This window comes from Opisthorchis viverrini (assembly GCF_000715545.1).
Source record: "Opisthorchis viverrini unplaced genomic scaffold opera_v5_3, whole genome shotgun sequence".
Classification (NCBI taxonomy): Eukaryota; Metazoa; Platyhelminthes; class Trematoda; order Opisthorchiida; family Opisthorchiidae; genus Opisthorchis; species Opisthorchis viverrini.
The window spans coordinates 3,654,943-3,673,474 of record NW_008751659.1 but is presented as its reverse complement, the minus strand read 5'-3'; the positions used below and the strand labels follow the sequence as shown (position 1 = coordinate 3,673,474).

Below are 18,532 nucleotides of genomic sequence, written 5' to 3'. Positions count from 1 at the left end.
AATCAAGGAAAGCGCTGAATGAAGCATAGAGCAAAATCCGATTAAACAACTGCTCAACTGAGCGAAACCTGTTGGTTTAGTGAAGTAATACTAAGATTATGAAAATTTGGACAGTCGTTTTAATTTGGTCCCCAATAGACTATCTGAATAAGCGAAATCATACAGTTATTTTTAAGGCTGTTTGTAATCCATATTAATTGTCGAACAGCTTAGTGACCAACTATTTCTTCTGCCGAAATTCTCACTAATTTGGCCGCTAATTAATTCAAAGCACGCAACATTTGAATGCTGAAATAAGGCCTTTCACACACAAATAAAAGGAGGAAGGCCTTCGCTGGGGAGTTCGACACACCGGCCGACCGCCAGGAGGCTATGAGGGGGTTCAAGACGGCCGGGATGGGGCCTGAGGTCTGACCCGACCATGTTCTTCCCCGGCTTGCAGCAGTTGATGGAACGCGCTTTGTTGGGGTTGGACGGAGTGTCGCGCCACCATTTGCTGTCGGATCAGTTCGTCGAAGGTGTGCAGCCGGCGCTTGGTGCCCAGTTGCGGGTGCGCGCGAGCAACTGGCCGGTTGAGTGTGGAGGAGCTGGCCCGGTAACTGCCCGAGGCACAACTGGCCACGTTGCAGTCGTAGGAGAAGAGGGATGGTTCCAGGCCTGTAGCAACGGGGCTTCTCACTAAAACAACAACTGATACCGAGAACTAGGAGCTATTATGTGCTCACTCGTTTGAAGGCAACCGATGCAGAAATCTGGAGTGGTATGTAGGGTCCACTCCAATTTCGGCCTTGAGATTTGCCATACATTCTGACCAATAGAGCAAAATCCGATTAAACAACTGCTCAACTGAGCGAAACCTGTTGGTTTAGTGAAGTAATACTAAGATTATGAAAATTTGGACAGTCGTTTTAATTTGGTCCCCAATAGACTATCTGAATAAGCGAAATCATACAGTTATTTTTAAGGCTGTTTGTAATCCATATTAATTGTCGAACAGCTTAGTGACCAACTATTTCTTCTGCCGAAATTCTCACTAATTTGGCCGCTAATTAATTCAAAGCACGCAACATTTGAATGCTGAAATAAGGCCTTTCACACACAAATAAAAGGAGGAAGGCCTTCGCTGGGGAGTTCGACACACCGGCCGACCGCCAGGAGGCTATGAGGGGGTTCAAGACGGCCGGGATGGGGCCTGAGGTCTGACCCGACCATGTTCTTCCCCGGCTTGCAGCAGTTGATGGAACGCGCTTTGTTGGGGTTGGACGGAGTGTCGCGCCACCATTTGCTGTCGGATCAGTTCGTCGAAGGTGTGCAGCCGGCGCTTGGTGCCCAGTTGCGGGTGCGCGCGAGCAACTGGCCGGTTGAGTGTGGAGGAGCTGGCCCGGTAACTGCCCGAGGCACAACTGGCCACGTTGCAGTCGTAGGAGAAGAGGGATGGTTCCAGGCCTGTAGCAACGGGGCTTCTCACTAAAACAACAACTGATACCGAGAACTAGGAGCTATTATGTGCTCACTCGTTTGAAGGCAACCGATGCAGAAATCTGGAGTGGTATGTAGGGTCCACTCCAATTTCGGCCTTGAGATTTGCCATACATTCTGACCATCCGCGAACACGTCTAAACTATATAGATGGTCATTTGCTGCTTCTTTGTGCGATAAATTCATATATATATATATATATATATATATATATATATATATATATATATATATATATATATATATATATATATATATATATATATATATATATATATATATATATATATATATATATATATATATATATATATATATATATATATATATATATATATATATATATATATATATATATATATATATATATATATATATATATATATATATATATATATATATATATATATATATATATATATATATATATATATATATATATATATATATATATATATATATATATATATATATATATATATATATATATATATATATATATATATATATATATATATATATATATATATATATATATATATATATATATATATATATATATATATATATATATATATATATATATATATATATATATATATATATATATATATATATATATATATATATATATATATATATATATATATATATATATATATATATATATATATATGGAAAATACCAACCTATTATCGTGATCGCGTGTGTGCTGAGACGGCTAAGAGTGATATGCCTAATGAAGTGCTGGTCCCTTTGGGTTTATTCTTGCCGCAAGTGCCAACGGGGAGCAGACAGAATAAAGGCCATAATCCCTTATAGCATGGTAAACCATATTACAAGGTGAAATGAAGACAACATCTTACAGTTTGGCACTTTTATGGTGTGAGGATATTGGTGTATTCTCTTCTAAATTGCAATAAAAAAGAATGTGTGCTGTTTGTGAATTAACCGTCCTTCATAGCTTAAGCATATCGGTTTGAACATTGGGAATTTATTAGATAAGGAGAATCAAGATGCACGTGAGTGGCGGAGAGCACGTGTTACATGGAGACTCAAAGGCCAATATGTCGAAATTACAGCTTTTATTAAACAAGCCTGGCAGAACACGGATGCTGCCGTAAAGCTACATTTCGAAACGCATTCCACAGAAAAGGCTCACTAAAAATAAGAAGTTGAATTTGCAGCGTCCAGAAGATTGCCTGCGAGAATCACCGGTAAGCATCAGTTTAATAGGTATACCAATTCGATTTCAGCTCCCAAGAGGCCTTTTTATGCTTGCAGGCACCTGTGTATCAGCAATCTATTATTCTTATGGTGGATACAATCAGTCGTACAGTCAGTTTTCGAAGAGTATCCAAACAATTCTTAATAACATACTACAACACACAAATTGCTCAACATTTAGGAACCCAAAACCTTTTGTTTAGGGCATCTGGATTTGGGCAGGTTATGGATGGTGACAGCGTACTTTGTTTGTATATGCACATCCTTGGCCAAAAATTGCAAACTCTCTCTTTAATCCCTGAAAAATTCTACCACGCATGTGAATTCTTCCAAGAATTGGATATTTAATTGCTCGTGTTATTGCCCCACAACGGGGATTCAACACTCAACACATTGGTGAGTGACGCTGAATGCAACATAGTTTGGTCGGTGAAAACGAAGTTTCTCATGACATTGAGGGGACTTCATTATCCTATTGGGGAAGAACAACCTACGATTGCATTGCAAAAGTGGAACACCTGGTGGTGTAGCGAAATACCAGAAATACCAAGAAAGTGTCAGACCAAACTCTGCGGGGTTAGCTAGAGACCAGTGAACCAAAATGAAAATGTGGGCGTCGAGCTAAATTCAAGATACTTGAGAGGGAGGAGCAGGCAATATTAGATTGCGAAAACCCCAACGTAATCTTTTGCGTGGTTTGGCAAACTGTTTCTGGATCCGTCAAGCCATATCTGGTGGAAAAAATTCAAATTGCAAAAAGTGATCTCTCGGATTTCTTGTGGAAGCTGAATAATGATCACTGGATAAAAAGCGGTAAAAACACTTGGTTGTAAGCATAATGCTGTTCTTCGGATTATTAGGGGAATTTCCTTTTCTCCAGAAAGCCCTGACTCGTCAAAAGCTTACGGAAACCGGACATCATAGCTGGTTGGAAAGCGTACTATTCCTGACTGTTCAGGTGCTCGTTTGGAATTGGATGGAGTAAACCAAATCCAATATTTCAACTTAAAGACAACACAAAAACAACGGCTAAAGTAAAAGGAACAACCAGCAGCAAAATTATTAAAGGAAAAAGAGGAGAGCCCATAAAAGTAACAGATTTTGTGCTAAATTTTCCAAAGTAGGCAAGGATTACATTACCGAATTCTCATTGATCATTTACTCAAAATGTGAAAGAAACTGTTCCCTATCCACAGTCTAAGGATGCGCTGGCAGGGAAGCTGCTACACCCGAGCACTTCAGTCATCCGTTTTTCTAGGCGAAAAATAGTTTGAAGTCCCCAAGTCTTAATGACTAAACAGTTTTGATCATTCAATGCTGACTAAATAGTACCCATGATTTTCACTTCCTCGCAAACACCAGCCACTCTTTTATACTTTATTTCTTACACAAACTTCTACATTGTAGATTACTTTTCTTAGAAATCAAGCAAGTTTCTCACAAGGATTGAAATGTAGATGACCGTGTTTCACAGGAGTTACCATACATTAATGGCGAGTTATCAAATCTGAGAAACAAAGGTTCATCACGAATTTGTCCTGGGATGCCTTGCACCAATGAAGCTGTGCCCGATTGAACTTGAGCATCCGGCCGCGATTCACTGCCCCTCACCCAAGCAGTTTCCACATCTTCGAGGATGAGCGGACTTCATTGAACTTTTGTATCATATACTTGATAAAATATAGACAACTGAATTCACTGTAGCAATATTAAGTTCCTGGACCTAATGGACAGTTAGACACTGACGAAGAGTTCGTTGCAAGTGTAGTACCTCACTGTGCACTAAATTCAGCACTAATATACAAAATTTCATCCGGAGGATTTCCCAAGTGTTGTTACGGGTTTCTGCCAGGATGACATAATCGACGGGCCTTGTACATTTCGGCCGCCTAATCGAAGTATAAATGCAGTGACCTAGCTGGTTGCTATTGACGTGGTTCTCGCAAAAATAACTATTGACTTTGGAAGCTACTCCGTATTTTGTCAGGCATATTGCGTTTTCGCTCCCATGGAAAAGCGTTCATTCGCTTGAATTACTCAGTCTATGCGCGCGATGTATGACAGACCCAATCTCACCTCTGATTGGTCTGTTGGTGGATCCTTGGTTGGCTAGAAAATTCCAGGATTTATCAAGTAACGTACGGCAGTTAAAAATGTGCCACCAGACGAGCCGGTTGTATTTCTTTAGATCCAAATTTTTCACTAGTAACCAAATGTTTACAGTTTAAGGTTGGTCTTTAACGGTGTGATGTTTTTGCATTTCAGTTTGATTTTGATTTCTTTCCTGACAGTTATTGCAGCAGTTCTGGCAGTATTGTGCATAGCTAAGAGAAAGCTGTCCTCCATAAAAACTTCTATTAAGACCACCCAACTGAATTCTGAAAAAGCTACCTACCACTGCCTTCCACTTTGTTTCCGCTTTTGGATAAAAAATGACAAGTCATCTGCAAAACACACACTGGAATATATCAACTCTCGCAATATCGTCTCTCCGGGTGCTCCTGGCCTAAACAAAACAACACATCCAGTTGTGATGCAGCCACACATGGTGGAGATTCATTCTCCCAATGTTCCTGGTTTGAAAGTTATTCAGCCTCCCATTGACCTCCATGCGTCCCAGATATTTATACCTTTTACAGCTGATATGGATGAACATAAGAGTATCCATATGGACACGTTTGGATCGAGTGGACAGGGAGCAAGGGTTAAAAAAAGAAAGTACACTCGCACAAAAGCTTCCGGAACACTTTGCGCAAGTTCAAGAAGGAGATATTATGCCAACCGTATCCTGATCGACAGGCACCGAAATTACCTGAGAAAACGACTAAAATATCAGCTGATCCCTAATCGAACAGGAGAAATATTGGATTCACCTGGAAAATTCATGTCACAGGCAGATTTTCGGTAAGTATCCAAAAAAATTATGAGGATTTTAATCGGAGCTAATTTTTGACATCTTTCGTATCACCGTGCAGCATTTGAGCGGTGCTCCATCGTTTTTCGGAACTTTTTGTCGAAACAAGAATTACAAAAGTTATAGGAGTGGTGAAACTCCCCACCATTCAAGAGCGAATGGCTATTTACGGAGTAAAAGTTGTATAAGCTCCAAAAATTTCAGTAGCCTGAACTGCCTACCGGAGTCGTACTTTAGCAGACTCAAGTTTCCATATTCTACTCCCATTGTCTAATATGGAGCTTCGATCAACAGCAGAAAATGCTATCTGAAAGGTTGGCACCTAAGCTGCATGTCCTCGCCTTACTAACAGCTCGGTACTAGCCGCGAAGCACACTTAGAATTCATGTCTATGTAAACTTACCCAGGTATATCCTGTGCAGCTTTGTTAGACACTGTGAATCTTCTAAAGGAATAGTCCTATTAACAACTGGGACACCTGGGTGAAATTTCGAGTTGCGGTAAATGGAGCACATGACCTGAGCTCTCGGCACCTTACTAAATTAGGTACTCAAAATTGTAACTGACCACCTACCAGCTCCATTAATTAGCTGATTTGGTAATTCATTATATGAGCTGCTGTGCTGCAAGAAGGAACCGGTAATTCTCTATACTAACTGCAACAACGCTCCTAAAAATACACCTAAGTTTGTATACACTTCGTGAGTAGACAAAAATTAGATACTGACTTTGAGAGACGAGAGTGATATTCATGCATGTCACACGAACTAGACAACGAATGACTTTACAACAGCAGAACTCTTCTCTTATTTTGAAAACACCACCGTCACCTTACTAAGTCTGTTTTACGTTCCAGTAGATAATGAACCGAATGCTCGCCACGTAGCACTCCACCATGTTTTTCCAAGACAAGAGTGAATATCAATGGAGTTGAAAAAGTTTCAGTCACGGCCAACCGACTTTAATTATTCTCTTTTCAAGCAAAACCTGATCGTATAAGCAAAGTAAAATCCCTCCTGAACAACTAGATCCAGTTGTTGGACTTCAGCAACTTACAGGGTCTCCATCAAATGCGAGTCAGCGGGAATTATATGAAACAGTTTTCGGATGAAAAAAAGTATCAGCACCAGGAGCCTAATTTTAGAAGGCAGGACGAACTTTGTGTTTAACTTCTTTAGGAAAGGCAACTCGCCTGTTAAGCACGGTACCCAAGTTTTGTGCTTCCTACATTTTGTACGCGGACATGAGCACGGTTGAAACAGCTTTATCGTTCCGTCATACAGCTAGACAACTCACAATGGCTTTCCCAATCGGATAATTACTATAGCTGTCAGAATGTCTACTACAGAGCATATTTATGGCACAAGCCGTTTGAACAAACAAGGCCAGTTCCAGAGAGTCAACTGCCAATGCTGTCCTGGAGAGCAGCTGTGGCATCCAGGCGTCCGAAACCAACGCGATGCCTACGGAAAGGAGCGCGTTGTTGTTGAGGGCTAAGGAGAAAATACACCTCGCTGGCTTATCTCTCCCTGCTGATTATCTACATCTTACCTCTATCCTATTAATGCCATCCGAGTAACATGCTACTTTCACCGTTTGTCCTCTATCCTCGATGTTACGTTTATCGAATCCTGTTTTTCTTTTCAAAGGCTTTTCTCCATTTCCACCATGACTTGTTCCAACACTAGCGCTTTCCCATCTCTCCTGCGGTGACAGTATCCAGCTAAATGTAATGTCAGTAAATTACAAGATCCCTAGTAATCCCGTCATAATATGTTTTGTTGCGCGTACATAACTATGCGCGTGCGTCGCGGTTCGACACAGGAACGAACAAGCCCAGTTTTTACCGACCCGACGTCGCAACACAGGGAAGAAAGCAGGTAAAATACCATGATCCTCACCTTTTTATACACATGGATGTGCGGTTAATCGATTATGTATACGGACTTTTGCTCCAAACGTAGTGTGGACAGCATTACAAACGGGCCGACACTCGTGTAACAGATTTTCGCAGGACACGCCGAGATTCCTGTAACGTACCCTATTTTGCTTCACGAAGGCGCATCCCACAAGCTTTAGTGAACCCTGTGTGGAAATTGTTTTTCAGGAAGTCTTCTATCTATTTTACCATAAGTGTTTGGCACGACCGAATAACTCCATTTAGGGAAAACTTTTAGGGCATCGTTATCTACACTCGACTGATTATTATACACATGAATTTCAAGCATACTTTTATTTTTTAAAAATCCCTCATTTACCGTGATATAACGTTACTACCGAGTAGACCTCACGAAATTAGCCCCAAACTAAAGAAGGGGTAATTGCTTCACAAAATACTAAATCACACTATTTATCATGAAAAATCACTAAGTTGAAAAGTGGCGTTTTTTTATAAAGACACTGAGGCAGTTGGACAGTCGGTTTGATAAGGAGGACGCCTTTTGAAGTGACATTCAGTTGCCGTTACTATGGCGATAACCAAAGTAAACGAGTCGGACAAAGTTTTCAAACACAAATCACCTCAGATATACTCCTCAGAATTTGGAGAAGTCAAGACAAAATATTATGTTAAACGCAGCGATTGAAAATAATATTTTTTCGAAGATGGCAACAGTAACTTTACCCTTGGGTCTCTAGGTTTCACCCTGGTATCACAGGTTAGTCCAAAGCGACCAGCCTAAAAACTGGGTAAGCTATTAGTGTCACATATTCCCATCTATTTGCATCTCGGCCTAGCCACAGGATAACTCCGTGTAAATAGTACTGAGAGAGTGAATGACTCCAAGCTCCATGTTTTTATACAAGAGTTGCGTTGTGGTAGGCTGAGCTGATTTTAGCCTACAAATAATTGCTCTTTGTCACATAAAAACTGAACTTAATCAAATAAAATTCTCCTCCTGAGGAGACTCCCCTAAAACACCAGTCAGGATGTAGTCACGCAAGGCAAAGTATCAATGAGGAACGAGTTAAAGAGTTATTGAAGAAAGGTATTGCTTCATGCAATAAACTTATTTCTTCAACTTTCTTTCAGTTTATGCTGTGATTAATGTGGGACCATTGATAGTTTCAAGATAGACTGTTAGTAATCTATGCATACAAATAACCAACCAATCAAACTGCCAGCACTTATATTAGTTGAGCGCAAGATAGAAAAAATGGTGCCCTAAGCTTCCAAAGAACACATGAATCCATGTTACTACTAATTCACAAACTTTTTCACATTTGTATCAGATGTTTCACCAAGAAAAGTACTTACATAGCTTTGGTATCATTCAAGCCACATTCAAGTGAAGAATCTCATAAACAAGAGAACCGGCTGCCTTGCTGTAACATACGCTAAGTAAGACGCCGCATCCAATATACTAAAAGTTTGCACGATATATCAGTGCTGATGACAAACCCTAATTCTCCCGCTGTTAAGTGTCAGGAGGTACCAAGTCGTACTACATTAGCACATAAAGATCTAAACACCACTTGCATTCATTGGCCAGGCACATAAATGAATTCATGTAGAGATTGGCCTTTACACGACAAAACAGGTGCTTGATTGGTCTTCGTAAAAAAATTTAGTGGAAAACCGCGACGCATGGTAGCGCAATGGTCGTGGAAAGCCAGCGAACTTTTTGCCTACTAAGAGTGAAACTCCACAGGAAAATACTTCGATATTCGGACAAAAGTCCGAGCTACGTAGTACATTTAGGTTGCCGAAAATTTCCCAATCATATGATAAAAAATCTGAGGATAGTGTCGTTTCAGAAAAGAACCCTTATTACCCTGGATAATGGGGTTTTCAGTCTTGAATTTTCACATAAATTTGAACAAGTGCTTTATTTCTGGTCTCGTTCCTTGTCACTGGGACATGAGAATCGTGATGTGCTCTAACTCATTTGATCATTTTGGAAATCTTAAGAATCCTAACTCTGTATTAACCAACCACATTCAATTTCAACTTACTTGAAAGAACGAATCTTCCGTGATTGATTGCCAGCCCAATTAGCGGAAACAATTGCTGCTTTCGCTTTAACAATTCCCTTGGGGTTTAGCCACGAACATGCACAATGGTTTTCTAATTCTTAGCTTGTAGCTGTGGTATACAGACAGTGTATCCGTTCGGTGTCTGCAAAGAGCTCGGTGAGGCAAAACCTATTGTGAATTTCTTTTATCTTCTGCTGCTGTCACAAGCATTTTCCGCCACTTTTCTGAAACATCCTGATGCTCCATTGCTTGCATGTTGACGCTGATTTGTTGACAGCTAAAACTGCTTTACCATTTCAATTCAAAATAGTCATGAGTTTAATGTGTGCAGCGGTGTGGGCATAATTATTTATTCGAGTAAATTCGTTAACCTACAAGTTGCAAGCAGAAGACAATTCCGTTGAATTCCCTAACAGTCCAATGGGGAAAGAAATTTGTATCTTTCATATTTAATTAGAAATTTGGTGAAAACCTCATTGTAAGGGGCATTGAGCATCAAGTTAACTAGCTCGCTTTTAAAACGTAACCCAATGCACAGGTATACGCGTAGACAAACATGAGAAAAACGAACTGTTAGACCACCGCACAAGTGCACCGCGTCTGATACCAATGGAGAAGATTTTAGCCGTCTTCAACTATTAACCTGCCAGGCCGCTCTGGATATTGTGCAATTCCTTTCTTCTCTTATTTTAATGAGTTTAGACCGTCTGCCATTAAAACGCCGTCAAAATAACTCCCTGGAGGGTGAGCCTTTAAGCAACATGTCTCCTAGAAACATATTAAAAAGGGGGAATAAATGACTGTCTAGCAAACCAGCCGTTAATAAGGTGACAAAAATTGTTCTGGAAGACAAGGGTGCATATTTTGCATTTGTTTTGAAATGATCAACAAGAATACAATCCATTCATAAAATTTGGTAGGTTATATCGGGATGTTTAAACATTCGAAGCCGAGCTGGGTTGCACTCACAAAATTACTCGAAGGGGATGAGGTACAGGATGTCTGTTCTTTCTTCATACGTAATATGCCGAAAAAGATGCAGTCTGTCTGGTCAGACATTTTTAATCTTTCCAATATTTTTTTCGAATTTAAGACCCAAGAACTGAAATAAAACTACTAGTTGGACCGTCAAAAAAACAGAAAAGTCACTTCTTTTATGATAAAATAACTCCAAAAAATCTGGCTTTGCATAAACCTTATGAAGAATCCGGCAATGTTATTAATGGCCGGGTCTTCCAACACCACCATCCAGATCATTTCTAATCTGGAAATATAAGTCTTGCAAAAAAACATCTATTCTGGATGATAATTAGTTCCGCTTCCTTGAGCTCTTTTGTTCAGTTACGAAAAAATCAAGAACAATGAAACAAAGTTTGTGAGTTTGTCCAGAATGTAGGAAAAAACATCCTGCCAGCAACGTGAACAAGTGGTAAGGATTTTACCCCTAGGCGTGCCATTTCGCATCAACTGATCTTCGTGTACAAAATCGAGTGATCTGCTAAAACGTACCAGCTAGCGCTTTTTTGATAGAGAATAATGATCAGCTGTTCACTTTAGTGCATTGATATCAGTTTTATTGCTACGTTGCTCCTTACCAAAAAAACAAACAAAATTGAACAAAAATAGGAAATTAGACGCTACCTCACCTCTGTTTGGCCAGCCCAACTGCAGTGAAATTAGAAGACACCCACTGCAGAGTTGCAAAATCACAAGTATCTCACAGCTATATTAAGACAACGCCAATGTAGAACAAAAATTGAAGTAGCTTGTTTTCTTGCTGGAAAATCCGATTTAGACAAATTTTCCGCGTTTATTTAAACTGCAACTGATAGGTCTGTACTTTTCAAAAAAAACAGTGTTTCGGTACCACAAATTACTCAAATGAGATCTCATCTTTAGAGGTTATAAAGAATAAATTTCGTTTAACACAACATCACTAGCTACAACTAGTTTTCTAATTTTATTCACTTGTGAACAAATGACCGAATAAAGGCAGTAGTAGCTCCAGCTAACCTCAAAGTTGAATATAAATTTTTCATCCCAAAGACGCTCCACATTCGTGAACTAAATTTGCAGTAGGATTAGACAACTCGTTTCAAAATTGAATATACATTCTGCCAAAATTGGTGGTTGTTATTATTTGAAATAAACAGGCTGACAAAAATTTCAAGTTTTATTCACGTGCTGCTTTATAGAATGTTAGTTTCGCTCACCATTCTTTACACAAGAAATTTGAATCTAAACTAGAAGACAAAATGACCCGCGTGTATCTTCTAGTTGTTTATCATATGCTAGCTTAAAAATTGCGGAGAATTATTTTATTCCGCCGCGATTTATTAGAGCATGCTTGTTTTCTTTAGAGACTGACATTCATTTTTTAATCGAACAAATTTTGAATTTAACCTGTCCCATTATATATATAACTTCCACATTGTCTGCACGGTCACCGAGAAGACCCACTACTCCATGGATATACGTCTTTGGTTTTGTCAAATCTTTGGAGAGTGAAGTTTTGTTAATCCAGGATCTAAATGGTTAGGCAAAACGTTTATTAATTTGTATTTATTTACCAAATGTTCTCGTATTCTGTTCATTCTGCCTTCAAAGCCTGTTCACTACTGACAACACTTCGGTACACCTTTCACATATTTTGCTCGACAAACTAGCTCACTTTCATTCAGAGTATACTGCTTTGATCAGCCATTGTCTTGCTGTCAAAAATCTCTTCATGTTCTCCAATAACAGCGTGACATAAGGGACAGAGGAATAAAGTTCCCTGACCTTGACATGAAGTCTATAAAAATGACTGCTGATCCCAGATGGCAATGTTGCATGATTTATGGCACACTTGCCATTTTGTTTTTGGCTTACCATGACAAAGTAACCAGCTTTTCTGAACGTTTTATCGGGAAATTCGGCAGAAAGTGACATTTTGATGTGAGTAGTATGACAGAATACCCAAGGATCACAGTCAGCTTAACACTATCGTGCCTACAATCGCATTGATTGAACCATTGGTAGATAAGCAACCAATGACTGATCGTGATTAATCTGAGCAGTAATTATGTCAGTGTTCAAGCAACAAAATCTGATGGTGAGAATGTGACCTATAAGTTGCGTTTTTATTCTTTTATTAACCATATTCACCTTTGTTTTATGGCAAACTGTGATTTACTAACGAAAAAGTCTTTGTTTTATAATCAAGCTTAGAGTATCAAGTGGTCAAGTTATGCCAAATTATGCATTGAATTTTTGAAAACACGCGCCACATGTGCAAATATGAGGTTTGTTACGGGATAAATTTAGTTGAACTCTACCACCTTATAAAACCAAGATGAGAAGTGATTCAGGGGAAAACGCTTTTTAAGCTTTACTGTTCCTACAGAACGTATAAAAACACCAAAAATAAAAAATCTTTGATCAGTGCCATGCTAAATAGTTTGGTAGGTAGACGCTATTTCAAATATTATTCAACCACTGAGACATTTTGGTTTCCACTCCAGTGTTGACTGTAGCGGCACAAAGTTCACATTTACCCAGGGTAATTCCGCCAGAAAAACCTTGGTATTATAATAGAAATCTCGAACAACGGGTTTTAATCGAGCTTCACGGGGATGTTTGCCATAGACGGCACTTGCTGTGGATTATTATCAAGCAATCTAATAACAAATTAGACTATACATTTAAAAGTATATGCGTTAAGTTTTCAACAAAAAAGCCTCATTAAGCATCTTGGAGGGATTCACCAACACATCTTCAGATACATTGCCAAGGTACTCTAAAAAAATTGGTGGGCTGCCAATGTGCTTTTTGCAAAAGATTTCACTAAAACATTTGGATAAAATTTACTTAAAAAGAGGTGCGACATTTTACTCAAACTTGAAGTGGTTTAAACCTAAAATAAACTAGAAGCAGCGAAGGGATTAATTAGACTTTGAGATGTAAAGTTATCAACTTTGCAGACTGGAAACAATTTGCGCATTTGAATTTGGCGATGAAGACAATCGGAGGCGGGAAGGTTGTGGTCATGGTAGAGTGGTTACGAGTTGCTCAACTCATGCAAAAGGACATCAAAACACTTTTTAAACAAGATATTCTTTGACAGAATGACGGCCGACTGACGAAATTGTTTTCCTAACAGCTAACTACGGCAACAACAAATTCGACAGTCGTTTGCATATGTTAACATACAAAGTTGACACGGTTGCAATAGTTTAAGGCAGAACAATGATTTATCGTCTTCATTCAGGCAAGCCTTAAACAGGGGTTAGGTATGCTGGGACATGAAAGACCGCGTGAAAATCTTGTATAAAAACTTTTTTCATATGTCACAATACTACACAGATTAAGCCCGTTTAAGCTTTTGCTTTAAGGATAGAGGATGCCGGAACTGTAGAAATAGTTTTAGAAGCTATTTTTCCTTCCTTTAAGGCAGAACAATGATTTATCGTCTTCATTCAGGCAAGCCTTAAACAGGGGTTAGGTATGCTGGGACATGAAAGACCGCGTGAAAATCTTGTATAAAAACTTTTTTCATATGTCACAATACTACACAGATTAAGCCCGTTTAAGCTTTTGCTTTAAGGATAGAGGATGCCGGAACTGTAGAAATAGTTTTAGAAGCTATTTTCCCTTCCTGTTCAAATACCAGTGCAAGATGAAAAACGAATCCACCTTAGCCTTGAACTAAAAATATCTTGTACCAGGAAGAAGCAAACTCGACAGCTTAGCCGGCTGTTAACTTCTACACAACATTGCTGCGTAGTTCGCTCGTGAATTATTGTTTCATAATTTGCCGCACTATCTAGCTTCTTGCCGTCCTATGCACTATGCAGTGAGTATGATGATGTTAATGAATTCTTTTATTCAAATGATTGACTTTCTATAGACTTATCCAAGGTTTTCGTCTTTTTTGATAAACAAATCATGTAGTTCTTGTGCAGAAGATACCCACAATGAGGTTTCCTAATCCTTTCCCTCTGTATGAAACAAAATGGTTTCTGCTTTTTACCAAAACATTAGAGGCTAATCAGTCATATTTACCCATTTTAGCGCATATTCACAATCGATACATCTGAATGGTTCTGCTGAAAATATAAACCGTCGCTAAAACCAAAATAAATGAAAAAGATTTATTTAATCTATCTCAAAATAGTAATAATATGCATCTACCATTCATCATTCTTTCGTTTGAAATGGTCTTATATTTTTTAACAATAAGCATCCGGTTGCTAAATAAATGTTCACGAACCTCCGGAAATCAGTTCACTGATAAGGATTACTTGTCTTCGACCATTTTAGAAGTGCCTCGCTATTTATTCCGCCGATGCTTTTATTTAATGCTTTGGTTCTTTGTAAATATTTTTACCTGCTTGTTGGCTGGATGAAAAGCTTTGTAACAGACATAAATGGCTATTTTAGCTGTTCCGTTGAGGTTAAGTTCTAAGGGGTGTTGTGAAAATATCGGTTGATCCTGAAGTAAAAGAAAGTCAGACTAGCTACCAACACCTGATTAACCACAGCATGGTGTTCAAGAAAAGCTTGCAAACAGGTCTTTTTTTACTCAGATATGTGCATATATTGCTTCGTTCTATTGGAAGAATTCAAAGTAAAATACAGTAATATCCCGTAGACCTTTATAATTCGTAATTAATGTTGTCAGCTCTGTGTAGTACAATAACTTTACAAAGGAAGTCCATTCATGCGCAGTGGTAATAAGTAATCTATATATTATGGTGTTTATCTATATACATAATAAACTACAGAACAGGATGAAATTATCACTGATTTTAAGTTGTATAACTAAACTGAGGTGTAGGGTGAGATGACTGACTTATTATTGAGAAACTTGTGAGCACCAAGAGGAAGTATACGAGTCAACTATTCGCGGTGCAAGCCTTAATCGCCACAGGGTACACTGTATTTGCATCTCGGAATGCCAGTGGGAGATAACGTAGAAATAGCGAACGGCTGTAGAGCTCGGCATCTTGAACACAGCAAAATATTCTTTGTTCATGAAACGGTCCTTAGTCTGAATGGTCCTGCGAACTGACAAACCACTATATCACCTTAAAACGACGAGTAATATTTCTTGTTTGAGTCATCTATTTTCGTCTGTAAATTTCCAAGACTTGACTTGTTTCAAAATTAAAAACTCTGGGAGAGCTTTTAGAAATAAAAGGAACATTCAATCCTTGGGTTAGAGATTTTAGTGCGATCGTCAACTACGGTTCCATTCGTGATCGGTAGTGTGCTATCAAACATGGCCTATATTATTTGATGAGAACTCTGCAAAATTAAAGGATTTTGATATGCAGGCATTAGGTCTGCATCTAAATTCGATGAGATTTGATAGAGACTAAGTATGTGAATGACCGGTCTACCATGGGCTGAGTGAAGCTTGTTCTGAGTGGTTCCAGGAACAACTATTATCTAAGGTTGGATGACTGAAATTTTGGCTATATACATCAATCGGCGGTTATTTTTGTTACCCGCCCAGGATAATTCTAATAACATGTGGACACTTCTGCAACACTGAATGGTCTATACAGCCGATTTTGAAAATGAGCAAGAGCTTCGCCAGCAGCAGTATCAAATCTCACCAGTGATGGCGTTTGAAGGCTCACAGAGTGATAATTGAAGTGAATGGCTGGGATTAAAAGGGATTGAACATTCTATGCCATTGCTTTTAATCTTCGGAGACTTCGCTTGTGCTCCTGTCTTCGGAAAATTCATCTCCAATAATAAGGACCGTTCTCTTCTTTGGTTACGTGGACCTTTTACTTCCCACGAACGTTTGGCTTAATTAAGCACTGTGGACAGAGTCTTGTACCTTTGTTCGAAGTAGTCTGGATCACGTTTTCCTGAGAATCATGAGGAAAGAAGATGCAAATTAAGTGTGATAGGCTTTTGACGTTCCTCTGTTAATTCTTATCGTTAATTGTTTTCTCATAATAAGGATAAAACACAGTAATTACTGCTATTTGTGATCAGAAACAACATTTTACTCACCAGATACTTATGAATGTTACACAAAGGAATTTGATGATGGCACAGAGATGCAAGCGCAGCGATGAGCATTCCCAAAATGCTTTCCTTTTAAGCTGAAAATAGAAATGAAAAGTTGTCATACTGAAATGTGTGCTGCGTGAAACATGTGTCTGATTGCGCATTTACTCGGAATTTCAAGCTACTCAGTAGTATAGATCAAGCGTATGGCTTTACTGTTTACAAACATTACAGGTTGCTATTCATCGGCCAAGTCTTGCAATTTTTTCGCCCAATTTTCACCCTCAGAGAAGAGAGTAATAGCCATCCATCCAACCCGAAACACCACCATTTTTAATCACCAAAGAGCCCACACTCACTAGTTTTGTTAAGGGTTTCGCTATATTTCCCCAGAAGATACTGAAATATCAAAGTTGTCTTGGCATTCCATGGGGAAATTATGAAAGAAAGATCACACTGAAATTACCCCTTTCAGGATGTTTCAATTCACATAAAATAGTGAATGTTCTCCTGCCTGACGGAGGTGAACAAACGAACATGGGTTTTAGTGTCTGGCGCACTTTTTGTCCCACGATTTTCTCGAAAAGCGTAGAGTACTTCAAGCTCATCAAACATTACAAACGTGATTACAATGAGTGTATTACTTCGGTTAAAAGGGGGTTGTTTTCCTCATGGTAGGTCGGATTTCCGTGTGACATCTTTACGTCTTCAATCTGACTGCTCCTTATCATTTTATGTCTGGCGCAAGTGCCCTTATGTTGTCTGTTTCATACTTACTGGTAGACCCTGTGCTGTGATAGAGCTCCGGCCCGATCGATACGGTTTTACTTCACAATTTCGGATTGTGTTCAAGTGTTTGCTAGTCTGAACGCACGTGTAAATATGCATCTTAGAACTGAATCTGTGTTCAGTGTTCCTTTATTTCAATAAACTGAAAACCTGAGTAGACATTTTTACCAGTTTTTAATCTGACAGTGCGAAGTGTGATCACTAACTTTTTAAAAAAGTTTTCAAACAATCCTCTAAGCCAAGTCTACCCGGCGAAGAAAACTAACCTGTATGCAGCCAACGGTCTCAGGTCATATAAGCTGGTTCACACATTATCGAATAGTACGACTTACAGATAAGTTTCAATATGTGCTGAAATGAGGGAACCGCAACGTTCGTCGTCTGAACGATGTAGAGAACTTACGACGAAGTCACATCTTGTCAGACATACCATTTTCGTCAAGTGATCACTCCGCGATAGCAAACGAAGGCGAGTACCTACCCGAAATTTCTCGATCGTCCCCTCCATTAGCATTCTGCCGCCTGTCTGATACAATTTTATTCTACTGTTTACTTATCTGCACAAAGAATCAAACAGATACCAGGCGATGGGCCTGGAAATCAGCAAGAAGCTTATTGTCCGATCCCTTAAAGCTCATTTATGAACGACGTTTTGTGTGAACATGTATGGCATTGGTCACGTGGGAATTTGGCTGAGTCAAATATTGTTGACCTGAGTACGAGTTCACCGACCAGCCATAGGCGACTCCTGACATGTCCGGAACTACGTGCTCAATTCTAACATTCTGAAAAAGTTGCAGCTAACCGAGCCTGCTCAACTTACCCAGCAAGTATTAATGAAGCGCCTAACCCTAGTTGCATGGAATTTAACCAGTAAATCTCAGCTTTCGGTGTTAATAAGTTTGAATATCTATCCAAAATTGTACTGCGGTCTCAGGTGTTATGGGATGGTTCAAGGCGTCTGCTTATGTATTTGAGTGTGCAAACGATACAGCAGTTCTCCGGCATGACTCTGTCGGGAGGCAAATAACATTCGAATGATTTTCTTTTACTGCCAGTGTTCCAATAGGTAAGTTGATGTGATTTTTGAAAGTGACAATTTAGAGGATTACTCTGAACCTTACCGAGCGGGGGGCCACG

General features: G+C 39.2%; 1 protein-coding gene across 1 annotated transcript; it reads right to left on the bottom strand.

The window, feature by feature from the left end:
• Positions 1 to 382: 382 nt before the first annotated feature.
• On the bottom strand, positions 383 to 17,906 carry T265_00353 (hypothetical protein; the record flags this gene model as incomplete). Its single annotated transcript, XM_009164098.1, has 3 exons — positions 383 to 657; positions 1,142 to 1,446; positions 17,725 to 17,906. 3 exons carry the CDS (start codon positions 17,904 to 17,906, stop codon positions 383 to 385), a joined length of 762 nt encoding a protein of 253 aa, XP_009162362.1.
• Positions 17,907 to 18,532: the final 626 nt, after the last annotated feature.